Raw genomic sequence first — 13080 nt, forward strand, 5'->3', positions numbered from 1 at the left:
AATTCAGTGGATTTTCCCTTGGTAATAGCGCTAAGCTGTGTTTTTCCATTTTCATGGAAGTCACTGGTTTATTCTGATTGAAGTGAACATAGCAAATTAGTTCTGAAATTAGAGTGTAGCCTTGAATATTGATACCAGAATGTTGTTTCTTCTGGTGGGCTCCTGAGCACTCACATTTAGGCTGATCTGCTATTCCCAGCTTTTTAATAATCCTCAGTGTTGGCTCACAGCTGGAAAAATGTGGTGGTGTTCCATGTACTTCACTCATTTATAATGTCATTTCAGGAGAATATTTCATAACCTTCCAGTGCTGTGGGGTAACTACTCTGTCATATCCCCTCACCTTGGGAGCTCCTGAGCTTGGGTCCTCACTGTAGTTACCCCAGTCCTGTTTTCCCTCCCACTCCCCTGTTTGGAATTTGCTGCTAAAGCCTTCCATGGTTTGAAGTAGATGCAAACCTTCAGCTCATCCCAGATTCTGGCAGTTCCTTGGGTTGGCTTGGTGGCTTTGCTGCTTCCACCTCTGGGAAAGTGTTAACAAGACACAAGTGAAAAATGCTACAGACTGACGCTCACAGCTTATTAAAACAGGAGCTTTGCCGTGATAAACTCAGACATCCAAACCTGAAAGCATTTTAAAAGAGCAAAAACTGTCTTGCCTGCTTTCCCTCTAGTTGGCTGTCAGCTCTGGAGAGCACCAAGTGGCTGCAGCACCTGTCAGTGCTCCTGAAGTCCGCGCTGCTCGTGGTGCACGCCGTGGACCGGGACCAGCGGCCCGTGCTGGTTCACTGCTCCGACGGCTGGGACCGCACGCCCCAGATCGTGGCCCTGGCCAAGCTCCTGCTGGACCCCTACTACAGGACCACAGAGGTGGGTAAAGCAGCTGGCAGTCATTGGGGTCTCTGGAGGGAGTCTGGCTGTGAGTTATTGCAGGTTTCTCCCCTGGCAAAGGCACTGAAGGTGGCAGGAGTTTGTCACCTGTAGTCTGCAGTTACTCCCAGGTGTAGGTGCCTGTGTTACTCAGGAGTAGCTCACATTCCCTCTGCTGTGACTGCACAGTCATGGTCTGTGCTTCCCCATATTTAGTTTAGGAATATGGAGTACAAAGTGCTGCAATTGCAGCTTCTGCTGCACCCCTGCAGGTGCTCAGCCAAGCACTGATAGCGAGCCTTCCTCTTTGCTGCATTTCCCAGCTGCATGGTTTTCCAGTCCTACATTTCCATTGCCCTCTGTCAGTTACATTTCTCCTGATTTTCCCCTGTTCCATCACTTTCCAGCACTGTGGGATGTGTGCTGGCTGGCTTCCATCTGCCAGCCCACGGGCAAGCTGCCTTTGTTGTCCAGAACAGAACTCTGTGTCTGAACACTGCTGTGAGCTGCTGCTTAAAGCCTCACACACACTAGGACAAGGAGCTGGAACTGCCTTTTGGGTGGAAGTGTGAAAACTTCCTGGATCCTTTTCCACATGGATTCTAGAAGCTGGCATCCATCAGGCAAAACGTGCTGCTCTGGCCTGGGCACAGGATCTGCTCCTGGTCCTCCAAAGGGTGCTGTCCTTGCTGCTTGGGGAGCAGAGTTGTGCTGTGCACACTCAGGGCCTTCTCTGTCACCCAGAGCAAGCCATAAACTGTAGCTGTCTGTACCAGGATTAGAAACACTGAGGAAAATGAGTTTTCAGTGCTGTCAGATTTAAAGCCTTTCAGCTGCCAGCCATTATTTTGGCTCTAATCACAGCCATTATTTTGGCTCTAATCACAGCCTTCAACTCCATAAACATTCTCTACAATTTTTCTTTCCACTAAGAACCAAAACCTGCCTGCCCTGTGATGGATTTCAGGTCCTGTGAGACAAGGTGTGACATTCAGCTGCTCGCCCAGGCACTGCTTGTGAATGTTCTTTGCCCTTTTCATGAAAAATCACTCAAGTGAACCTTTAATCAACCTTGTGACTGCTGTATGCACAGACAAGCACCTGCTCCCCCTGAGCTTGGATGTCCTGTTGTGGATGGATGGTTTTCTTTCCTGACAAGTGGATCTGACCATCATTTTCAAGAAAAGTTTTTATATAACTTGTCCAAATACTGGATACCATGATCCAGAAGCTTTGGCAACATGAAGTTCCTACTTTTCACTGCCTGGATGAGATAGGGCTCGTATCAGGATCGTCCCTGCCAGTCACTGAGGACTTAACCTGCCTTATTCCCTTTCCTGTTCATGTAGTTTGGGAATCCTTATCTGTCCTAATTCCATTTCAGAGCACAGAGGCATTAGGGAAAGCAGCAAAGAGAACTAATGAGCCCAGTGCTGAGGGAAAACAGGAGAGAGGACACAGCGATTCCCACAAGTCTCAGACCATCTCAGAAAACTGAACCAAAGAAAAATAGGAATTCTTCATCTCTCCTCTCCTCCCTGCAGGGTTTCCAGGTGCTAGTGGAGACTGAGTGGCTGGATTTTGGCCACAAGTTTGCAGATCGCTGTGGCCACGGGGAGAATTCGGACGACCTCAACGAGCGCTGCCCGGTGTTTCTGCAGTGGCTGGACTGTGTCCATCAGCTCCAGAGGCAGTTCCCCTGCTCCTTCGAGTTTAACGAAGCATTCCTTGTGAGTTGGGAGACTGCTGGCTCATGCACTGCTGCTGAACACTGCTCGAGAGCCTGGGGACAGATTTTCCCACCTTTTTGTGTTCTGTGTCCAAGGCCAGGTTGGACAGGAGTTGGAACAACCTGAGACAGTGGAAGGTGACCCTGCCCATGGCAGGAGGTGGAACTGGATGGGCTTTAAGGCCCCTTCCCACCCAAATCATTCCATTATTTTATATACATATGAATGTATTCTATATATGCTCTCACGTGATAAAGGGAACAGGAAAGCTGCCCAGATAGAAGGGACAAAAGCACTTGTGTAACCCACAGGGTCTGTTCCCTCTCAAAAGCAAGAGCCTCAAGGACTTCTTTTAGACTTTAAAGAAATAAAATATATTAATTGAATAGTCTCACCTAAGAAGTGTAAAACATCCACACAGCCTGAGAAGAACCTTACTTCCAATGCAAACTGCCCCCTGCTTGGATCTTGTTTTGACTTGAATACTCCTCCTCTAATAACGACCTGCTCCATTCATTTTTTTCAGTTTCTTCACTGAAAATGTGTAGGATATAGGAGCTGTGCTTACTTCTTTGGAAGCAGACAGTGTTCCTATTAGGAATTCACCCAGGATGGTCCAAGTCAGTTCTCACATCTCTGGGGAAGTGGCAGTCATGCACTGCAGGACCAGTAGTCTGAAGAGTAGAAGTTTTTATGAAGTGTCTGATCCACTAAGAGATTTAAGGCACATTCCTGTGATTGTGGCTGACTGGAATTACCACTTGCCAGCTCAGCCATGTAACTGAGCCCATGTAGAGTCCCGGAGTAGCTCAGTTGTGAAATGAGATACAACAGGTAGTAACTGGCTTCACAGCACACTGCTAATCTCCACGGGCTGAGAGAGAACATACCCGTGGTGTGCTGGCCTTTGTAGAGTGAACCCCTAATTTATTACAATATTGAACCACTTGTCTTCATTTAAACATCTGAATAGTCCCAAGGAAGTCATTGATATGCCTGAAGTTAAGCTGGCATTTGTTAGGCTGGGCCCAGTATGGAGTGATTAATGATCAGCATTTCTGTGCTGCATGAATGTTTTGTAGCAGAGGAATCATGATTCTGCTTTGCCTGGCCTGCAGGGCAATAAGTTTGTATCAACATGACTTGATTAGGAACAAATATTTTGTCTTTCTTTGTTATGTTTTTTCCTGAATTTGTTCAGTTCTGATTTTAAAAGATTCTGCTCCCGTTGCATTCCTGTGCAATTGGTTTGTAGGGAAATATGTGAGAAATGCCGGGGTTGCTGGGGCGGCCCTGGGGCGGGGTTTGCTCCGGGGAGGGAAGGGAAGGGAGCTGAGGCCCAGCCCTTGTCCAGCTGACACTGTGTGTGTGTGGCTCTGTGCAGGTGAAGTTGGTGCAGCACACCTACTCCTGCCTCTTTGGAACATTCCTGTGCAACAATGCAAAGGAGAGAGGAGAGAAACACACTCAGGAACGGACCTGCTCCGTCTGGTCTTTGCTGCGGGCAGCAAACAAAGCCTTCAAAAACCTGCTCTACTCCTCCCAGTCGGAATCTGTATGTACCCCAATCCCCTCCTGGGGGAGAGCCCTGGGGGCTGCCCCAAACAGCATCCTGCAAATGGGGGTCCCTTGAGAAACAGCCCAGCAATGGGACCTGGTGACCTGGGGTTCCACCACAGCTGAGGTGGTGGCTGCCCCATCCCTGGAGGTGTCCATGGCTGGGTTGGATGGGGCTGGGAGCAGCCTGGGACAGTGGGAGGTGTCCCTGCCCATGGCAGGGGTGGCACTGGGTGAGCTTTAAGGTCCCTTCCAGCCCAAACCCTTGTGTGGTTCTCTGAGCTGTCACCACAGACAGAGAGGTGATTCCAGACCAGCTCAGCTCCCTCTGACATTCACCTTGGAACACCCAGCTTGGGCTGATGTTTGAAGTCTTGGGTTAATTTTGCTGATATTTGGGGAATGTCAAATGCTACCTCAGAAATTTCTCTGTGCTGGAAAGGTGCTTGTGACTAAATGTTTTACTGTTTGTAATGGAAAACATTTCAGTGTTTGATAAATAGACCTCTCTGGAGAACTGAGCAGTGACACAAAATTGCCTGCAAACCTAGACACTGTGTCTAAATTAATTTTAAATCTGAACAGAAAAAGTGGCTCAGATTATTTAGTGTATCTTTGTTTCTCTTGATACCTTCAGGTTTTTAGTTTGGCTCCTCCATGTAGGAGCTCACTGAAGGTTCTGGGAAGGGGCTCAGTTGTGTTTGGTACAAGGTCACATGAGGGATTCAGGGGTGCAGAGCATGGGCAAGAGAGCAAACACCAAATGACATCATGGTTAGGACTGCAAGGACTTGCATAAATATTTAAACCCTTTTTATTTCTTGAAGTATCAGATGTCATAAACTGAACTCTAAGGGCTGTGCAGTGGCTTTGTGTATGACGGATGTGGCTTTCAGTTGTTTCTTAGAGCAAAACCAAACTCTGGCTAAGCAGGAAGGAGTTTTATGCCCACAGTGGTTGTAAAAGAGATGAGTTTTCTACTCCCCTGAGCCCTCCTTGGCTGAGTGTGCCCTGGCTCTGGGCTCTCACTGCAATGAGGCCTTGGAGCCTTCCCACCTGACACTCCAGGGGAGAGTTTGTGAGGAAGAGCAGACATAGCCTGGGGGGATCTTAGAGCTGTGGATGCTTCTAGATTTCCATGAAAATGCCAGGAGGAGCATAGAGAGGGCTCTCACAGTGACTGTGTGGACAGGTCTGTCCTTGGGCTGCCCTTCTGTGCTCTATCCCACTTGGCCCCTGTTCTCAAGAAATACTCACAAGGACACTCCTTCTGCACGTGGGAGTTTGGGTTATTTCCTGGTTTGGGTTCATTTTCTTGTGGTTTTGCTTCAGGCTGTAAAAGGTGCCTATGGTGCAACTGCATCTCTTACAGAGCCAGAGTTGTTTAAGAGCAGCAGCCACCCCACAGCCCTTCCCCTGCTCAGTGCCAGGGAAGCAGAGTGTTCAGAGAATCACAGAATATCCTCATTTAGGAAGGGACCCGCCAGAATCGTACAGTCCAACCCCTGGCCCTGCACAGGGCATCCCAAAATCCCACCCTGTCCCTGAGAGCATTGTCCAAATGCTCCTGGAGCTCTGGCAGCCTTGGGGCTGTGCCCATTCCCTGGGGAGCCTGGGCAGTGCCTATCTGGTGGAGCCAGCTGTTCCTCTGCCATTGCCTGCTTTTCCATGGGAAAGTTGCTTTGAAAAGAGTGGAATTGCTAAAATAAGCCCAGGTGTTTTTAAAGTGAAGCAGAAAGCATATCAAGGAATCCCTTTTGAGAGCAAGCTGCCTCTTCAAGGAACTTCTGCATGTGCTGAATATGTACCCATGAGTGCCTCCTCTGGAGCCAGGCTGGGCTGTGGTGGATTGGGGTCCATGGAGTGAGTTCAGCTCCCTCTGGCACGGTGCAACACAACACACAAGAGAACCTCAGCACTCATAACGGGCCACTGAATGCCATGAGTTGTGAAGGTGTAGGTTCACAGAGAGCTCATTGCAGGAGCTCATCCAGGAGGAGCTGAAGGCTGGCATTTTTCTGCCTCTGAGAGAAAAAGTCATTCTAGCCCCAAGTGTAGCTGACGAAAAGCTATGACCCAGCTGAGACCTGCCCAGTGAGCTGCCCCCCTCAGAGCTGAACTTGTCCTGCTGGGAGGCAGCAGCTGACCCTTGCCTTGTGCTCCCCTGCCAGGTGCTGTATCCCGTGTGCCATGTGCGGAACTTGATGCTCTGGAGCGCTGTTTACCTGCCCTGCTCCTCCCCCTCCACGCCTGCCGACGACACCTGTGCCCCCTACCCTGTGCCAGGCTCTAGCCCCGAAGAGCAGCCTCTGGGCAGGTGAGCCTAGAGCCCAGAAATCCCATCCTGTAAAGTAAGATCAACAGAGAATATTGGGGATATGGAAGGAGAATGTTTGGGTGGGAGGGCAGGATTTCTCCTGGGTATTGGCGGAACTGTGGGACTGAGCTGCCCAAGCACAGCCTGTTTGTGGGGTGGGTTTGGAAGCTGTCACATTGCAGGGCTGACAGCGTGGCAGAGAGAAGCTGAGCAAATAGAGCTCAACTCTGGGTGTCACATAGCCACAGAGAATTCCTTCTATCCTTGTGGGATAAAAGCTTTCACTGGTTATCTTGAATTTTGAGTTCTTTTTCAATGTTGCATAACCATTTCTTTGCTTGTTGTACAGTGACTCTGAGCACATGTTAATTAGGAGGTGTGACCAGGCTGTAAGCATTGGGGCTTGCTGGTAAAGGGATTAATCTGGGAATGTTTGAAGTCTGGTTTAACATATTTTCCTCATGGCAAATGAAGTTCTGAAGCAGCTCTGCACTACAGATGGTCGGAATGTGCTCCTGGATAATACTTGCCACAAGTCCATTAGCTGGCAGATTGTTACTGTCCTACCTGGGGGGCTGGTTTTGAACCACAGTAGCTCAATGTTCCAAAAACATCCTCTGACTTGGGAGGGGGATTGTTTGTCCCTTTGCAGGCTACCAAAGACAAGATCCTTCGACAATCTGACGACAGCCTGTGACAGCAGCGTGCCTACAACCAACCGCCGGAGCAGCGACCCCAGCCTCAACGAGAAGTGGCAGGAGCACCGCCGCTCCCTGGAGCTCAGCAGCCTGGGCCCCCCTGGGGACGACCCCTTCGAGGGGGACGGGCTGGGCAGGCAGGGCAGGGCCCCCATGGGGGCAGAGCTCTCTGTGGCAGCCGGGGTGGCAGAGGGACAAATGGAGAACATTCTGCAGGAGGCCACTAAAGATGATGTTGGGCTGGAGGAGCACTTGAGGGGTGGCCTGGAGGCAGCAGGGAAAGGGGACGAGGTTGGCCTGGATAAGGAGAAGAGAGCTGACAATCTGTGTGGGGAAAAGGCCGAGGCGGGTACAGGTACCGTAACGAACAATCCCACAGCCACCCCACACCCAGCCTCACACGGTGCTGCAGAACTCAAAGGACAGCAGGACGAGCACAGCGACCCCAGCTGCGCTCTCCAGAAGGCACCTCAGGGGAGAGGACTGCAGGCTGTTCCTTCCGAGGGCTCCGGAAACAGAGATGCTCCAAACAACACGGAGGAGGAAGGTCTTGGCAAAGGTGAAGGAGAAGCGGAGAGCGTGTGCAGCACGGCCCAGGCCAGCCTTGCCTTCCCTCTGACAGCCCTGCTGGAGGAAAGGACATCCAACATCGAAAGCTCCACAGAAACCTTAACAGAGACCGAAGCAAAGCCCGAGCTCACGGCCAGGGCTCCGTGCCACAGACGCCACCCCTTCGACAACAGCGCTGACGAGCTGTCCCGAACTGCGCAGAACAGGCCGGAGGGGGAGTGCATGATAGAGCTCCAAAAACTGGGATCAAGAGCGCATAGGACTTCTGGTAGCAGCAGCACACACCTCCCGATGCCTTCCCCTTGTGCCTTGCCTCTAGCAGACCGCAAAGATGAGCTGGTGTATAATGGGGAGCTGGAGCTGGAGAACAAACTGGTGGAGAAACCCGCGGGATTCACAGCCCCGAAATTCCCTGCCACCAACGGACACTGCGTCAACGGCGAGGACGGGCGGATCAAGGCCTCGCTGAGCCGGCAGGTGTCCACGGCCAGCTGCAGCTCTGCTCAGCTCCACCTGAGGAACTTGCACCACAAATGGATGTTCAGCCAGCTGGGGAAGCAGCCGGCCAGCAGCCCGGACCAGCCAGCCCGCAGCCACCTGGACGATGACGGGATGCCCGTCTACAGCGACGTCATCCAGCAGCGCCTGCGCCAGATCGAGACGGGCCATCAGCAGGAGGTGGAGACCCTCAAGAAGCAGGTGCAGGAGCTGAGAGCCGCCTGGAGAGCCAGCTCCTCAACAGCTCCCTGCGGCTCAACGGCGACTACGGCGACGAAGTGGTGAGTGAGCATCGCTGGGCCGAGCTCCCCGAGCCCTCAGCTCCTGGCTCACGGCTCAGGGCCTGACTTCTGGGCTCTGACCGACCTCTCCAGGTCATCCTGAGGAGGGCAAACACTGCCCAAGTACCTGATAGTGGCAGGTGCTGGTGACTGATGCTGTCACCAAAGTTCAGATTGAGCAGAAAGGTTTATTTCCAGATGGGTGTTGCACAGCAGCTCACACACCCCTGGCCATACCTAAACACCTTCCCTGGCCTTGGTAAAACCAACCAAACCCTTGGTTTACCAAACCTCAATAAAACCAAACAAAGCCCTGGCTTACTGCTGTCTTCACATAAGGCAAAGTTATTTTCCTGTGCTGTTTTTGGCACAGGATCCCTTGGTTCTCTGCAGGTCCCAGCTGCACTGGCAAGCTCTGTGAGCTCAAACCCATCAGGGTCACACCATCCCTTTCAGGTGCTCCGGGCTCAATGACTGGAATAAATTTCTAGAATTCTAAATTAACTGAATAAATTACCTGAGCTTTTGTGGCAGCTGTATTTCAACAAGGGTTTTTCTCTCAATGAATTAGGGATTTTAAGGGAGCTTTTAAACAATTTGCACTTTTATTTTGAAGTGTCTAAAGTTGTAAAAGTAGAGACTTCTGTAGAGAATTGTGCTTTCCTGTGGGTTTGAGCACTTGCCCATAATTCCTGAGGCTCTCGCAACACCCATCAGAAATTTCCTTTTCCTACATGGTTTATATGCCTGCAAAATTGAAAAAAATATTTGTAAGAGATTCCCAGCTTCTGTTTGTTGAATTCACTGTTTAGAAGTGGCAGAGGTGCTGGATAGTCCCAGGTACGTTTGTTGTGAAAAATCCTTGGAGCCTTTTTGGCTCTTCCTATTGGAGATGCAGCACAAGGTGCTCATTGGGCTCAGTGTCACTGCTAAAAACTTGAATTCCTTGGAGAAATTGGGTGCTTTGCCTTAATGGATTCTGCTCCCATTTTTAAGGGCCTTCAGAAACTGCAGTGTAGGGCTGGCAGTGCCTCCAGAAAATTCCCCATTCTTAAGGACCTGATCTCTACCTTCTGTTTGTGCCTCAGCTTGGGAGTTGCAGGTTTTGCTCTGGAACTCCAGGATTGCCCATTCCTCAGGCATTAAAATATATTAGCTCAAGATTTCTTGCTATTTTGATATATTTTAAGGACTGGCTGAGTTTTAAGTGAGTTAAAATCCACCTCTACCTGGATGGATTATATTAAGGAAGCATTATTCCCAGAACCTATACATAGAATATACATGGCTCAAATTCTGAGTTTCCCATAGGCAATTTGGCTTGTATTTTCCAGAATCTTTGCCAGCAAAAGGATATCTGTATTACTAATTATAGTTTTGAAAGTGAAACACCCTTGGAAAGGAATCAGGACCCTGGAATTGGAGCCACAGGGAGCAGGTTTTGGTTAATTACCCAAAGCCTTCCCAGAACTCTGCAGCAGAAACTGGATTCTAAATCCACTCTGCCTCACATCATCCCATCACCAGAGGGTCCAGGCCTGCCCTGTTGGGGTTTCTGGGTTTTATTTGTGTGGAACAGGGATCCGGGGGGTTCCGTTCAGCTGTGTTTGTTTGCCAACAGACGTCTATTCCCGACTCGGAAAGCAATCTGGATCAGAACTGCTTGTCTCGCTGCAGCACAGAGATTTTCTCTGAAGCCAGCTGGGAGCAGGTGGATAAACAGGATACAGAGGTACAGACTAAATCCCTGTAAATTGCTCACTCTGGGATAATCCTAATTCAAATTATCCTCTGGCCTTTGGTCGTGTGCCGCTTCTTGGGAGCTCTTTTCCTCACGTTCCGCTGGTCTCCCAGCTGACATACCAGTACCTGTGCCTATGAGCCCTCTGCTGCACAAGCTCTGGGACTGGGGAGGGGGCTCAGCTCAGGAGCCACTGCCCTGTCCCTGACGCCGTGGCCGTCCCCACAGGTGACGCGGTGGCTCCCGGACCACCTGGCCGCGCACTGCTACGGCTGCGACAGCGCCTTCTGGCTCGCCAGCCGGAAACACCACTGCAGGTAACTGGGGGGACTGGGCTGCTGGGCCCCTGGCACCAGCACGGGCACAGCCCCTGCCCAGGGCTGCCCGTTGGGCACAGGGCAGCTCCTGCTGCTCAGCTCACTCTTGCAGGGAGATATTTCAAAGCCGCGTTTGGTGTCTGCTGCACTCCAGCCAAAACAGATCCCACCTTTCTTTCCTCAGACTGGATTTGGAGGCAGTTTAGATTTATACACAATAGAGCTTTGTCTTCTTAGCATTCAGAAATTCAACATATGAGTTACATGAAATACAGGAATAGCATCTCCTTCCCATTGCTGGTTGGAAACCTGCTCCTTTCCTTCTCTAACCTTTCTCCCCTTTTATTAACTTGCTCCTACAGAATCTGAATGGAACACCTGTGTGAGGTCAAGGTTTTCTGGATTATTCTTTGCTAGACCTGTTGTCACAGAGGCTGCAGCATCTCAGGCAGCAGCAGGGGCTTGATGAAGAGCCAGAGGCAGAGACCACATATGGCTCAATATGCTGGAGTTAAAGCCAGAGAATCTCCAGTTTCCAGTTCTGTTTCAAATAAATTCCTATTCCTGGTTTCTGAACATGCAAAAACTATTACAGGAACCATCATTTAAATAAATCTCAGTTACCACATTTTGAAGCTCTCCTGCTTTTTGAAGTTGCAAAGAGTTATGAACATAGTTTTGAGTTTGTGTCTGGTTTATATTTTGCTCCATTTAGTCTTGTAAAGTTAACCAAACCCAGGGAAGAAGGAGAAGAATCTGAATTTATTTTTTTTACCATGCCCACTGCTCTTGTGCAGATTTGTATCCCCAGGGCTCAGTTCCCTAAACCTGAGCTTGGGACAACTCCAGAGCCTGGATACACACAGCCCCACGAGGAGTTAAAATGGACTCAGGGTTTCAGGTCTGGCTCAAATCTCCCTGTAGGATCTTTGCTCCTTCAGCTTCCACATGTGCAGTGACCCAGCTGTTGGTGAGACCAACACCATGAGTATCTCTGTAGTAAACATTTACACCCCTCCCTGGGAGTGGAAATGAGTTGAACCCCACAGAGTAACGCCTTGAGCAGAGTAAAACCTCCAGCTTCCTTGGTTGCCAATGTTTGCTCCCTCTGCCTGTAGCCCTGAGCTCTCTCTCCTCCCTGCAGGGACACTGACCGAGTTGATCAGCTCTGGTGAGCATTTCCAGCAGCCTCTGTCCGTTGTCTGTCAGCCTTTCCTGGGTGACCTGTCCCAACTAACTCAGCTCTTCTCCCTCTTTGTTTCTCACTTGCCTGGAAATCACCAGAACTAAGCTGGGGGTGGCCAGCACGAGCTGCTGGGGGTTGGATCTGTGTGAACAGCCCTCTCTCCTCACAGAAAGGCTTTTAGGACTTGGCTTTTGGGAGCTTAACTGGGATGTGGCTCAGACTAACACTCACTGTCAGTCCATGTGTGTACTGCTCACTGACAGGAGATTGTCTTGCAAGTTTCATGCATTTATTTTTGATCATTTCCCTTTTTTCCCCCCATATTTTTGGGAAAGGGCCATGTGTTACCAAACAATTCCAGTATTGCTGTGCAGGGTGTTGGCAAAAACCTGCCACTTGTTTTAGAAGGACTGAAAATCCTTCCATGGCTGGAAGAGGTGCCACAGAGCTGGTGGAGGGTCAGGATAACCAAAACCTGATGAATATCTGAGATTTGGGATGAGGAGAGGAGTGAGGAGTGTGGCTTTCAGCCCCCCTTCCTCAAATGAGCAGCATTCCTTTTCCAGCCTGTTTTTTAAAGTCTCTTTTTAATCTCTGAAGCAAAGCAGGGACCACCAGGATAGAAGGATGAGCTGTCCAGAGCTTTCCAAAGCAGTGTCAGAGCACCATTGTCTAGGATAAAACAACAAAAACCCCAGCATATGTTAGGAATGGTGAGCTCCAACAAAGAGATCCTTGTTTTAATCCCTCTGGTTGGTTTTCCCCTCATCCATCAGCGAGCTACTCTGGGATAATCATTCCTTGAGCAGGAGATGGGGCTGTGGGAGCTGTGTGGCACCTCCCAGGGCTGTTCCCACTCCTGCAGGTGCTTCTGACAGGGATTTCCAGCAGGGCCCTCCAGTTTCCAGAACCTCTGCAGAGGTTGGTCCTTGTCAGCCCTCCCATGCTGGGGTTCCAGCTCCAAGGCCTGGAGCGCTGTGTGGAACTGAGGAAATGAGCCCACTGAGGTGGGAAATGGGATTTCTCTGCTGTTTCTCTCCCCATCAGTGACCAGCAGCTGGAAATCTCCTTTCTTGGCAAGGAAGGATTAATCAAAGCTGCTGGGTGTCAGCAGAATTCCCTGGCAGTCTCTTGGCAGCAGCAAATCTCCAGTGCAGAACAGCAACAGCACCAAATCCTGATGCCAAAGAGTTAATGGAGAGGGCAAAACCCGGGTCCCTGGAGTGCTGCTCCCAGCTCCTTGTAGGAATTGAGGAGGACAGGGCACACAGGGCTCCCAGGTTTGGGGGGGCTGTAGAAGGTAATTAAGGACTGA

The 13080-nt window shown here is 50.3% G+C and overlaps 1 protein-coding gene across 1 annotated transcript in view; it reads left to right on the top strand.

Moving 5' to 3' along the window:
- MTMR3 (myotubularin related protein 3) overlaps positions 1-13080 on the top strand; it is a 75736-nt gene that overhangs the window by 59560 nt on the left and 3096 nt on the right. The window contains 8 exon segments of the mRNA XM_036392904.2: positions 675-870; positions 2415-2600; positions 3985-4155; positions 6329-6474; positions 7127-8451; positions 8454-8521; positions 10143-10253; positions 10491-10579. Coding sequence (XP_036248797.1) covers positions 675-870; positions 2415-2600; positions 3985-4155; positions 6329-6474; positions 7127-8451; positions 8454-8521; positions 10143-10253; positions 10491-10579 — 2292 coding nt within the window.

Source organism: Molothrus ater, chromosome 18 (genome assembly GCF_012460135.2).
Source record: "Molothrus ater isolate BHLD 08-10-18 breed brown headed cowbird chromosome 18, BPBGC_Mater_1.1, whole genome shotgun sequence".
In the NCBI taxonomy this organism is placed as follows: domain Eukaryota; kingdom Metazoa; phylum Chordata; class Aves; order Passeriformes; family Icteridae; genus Molothrus; species Molothrus ater.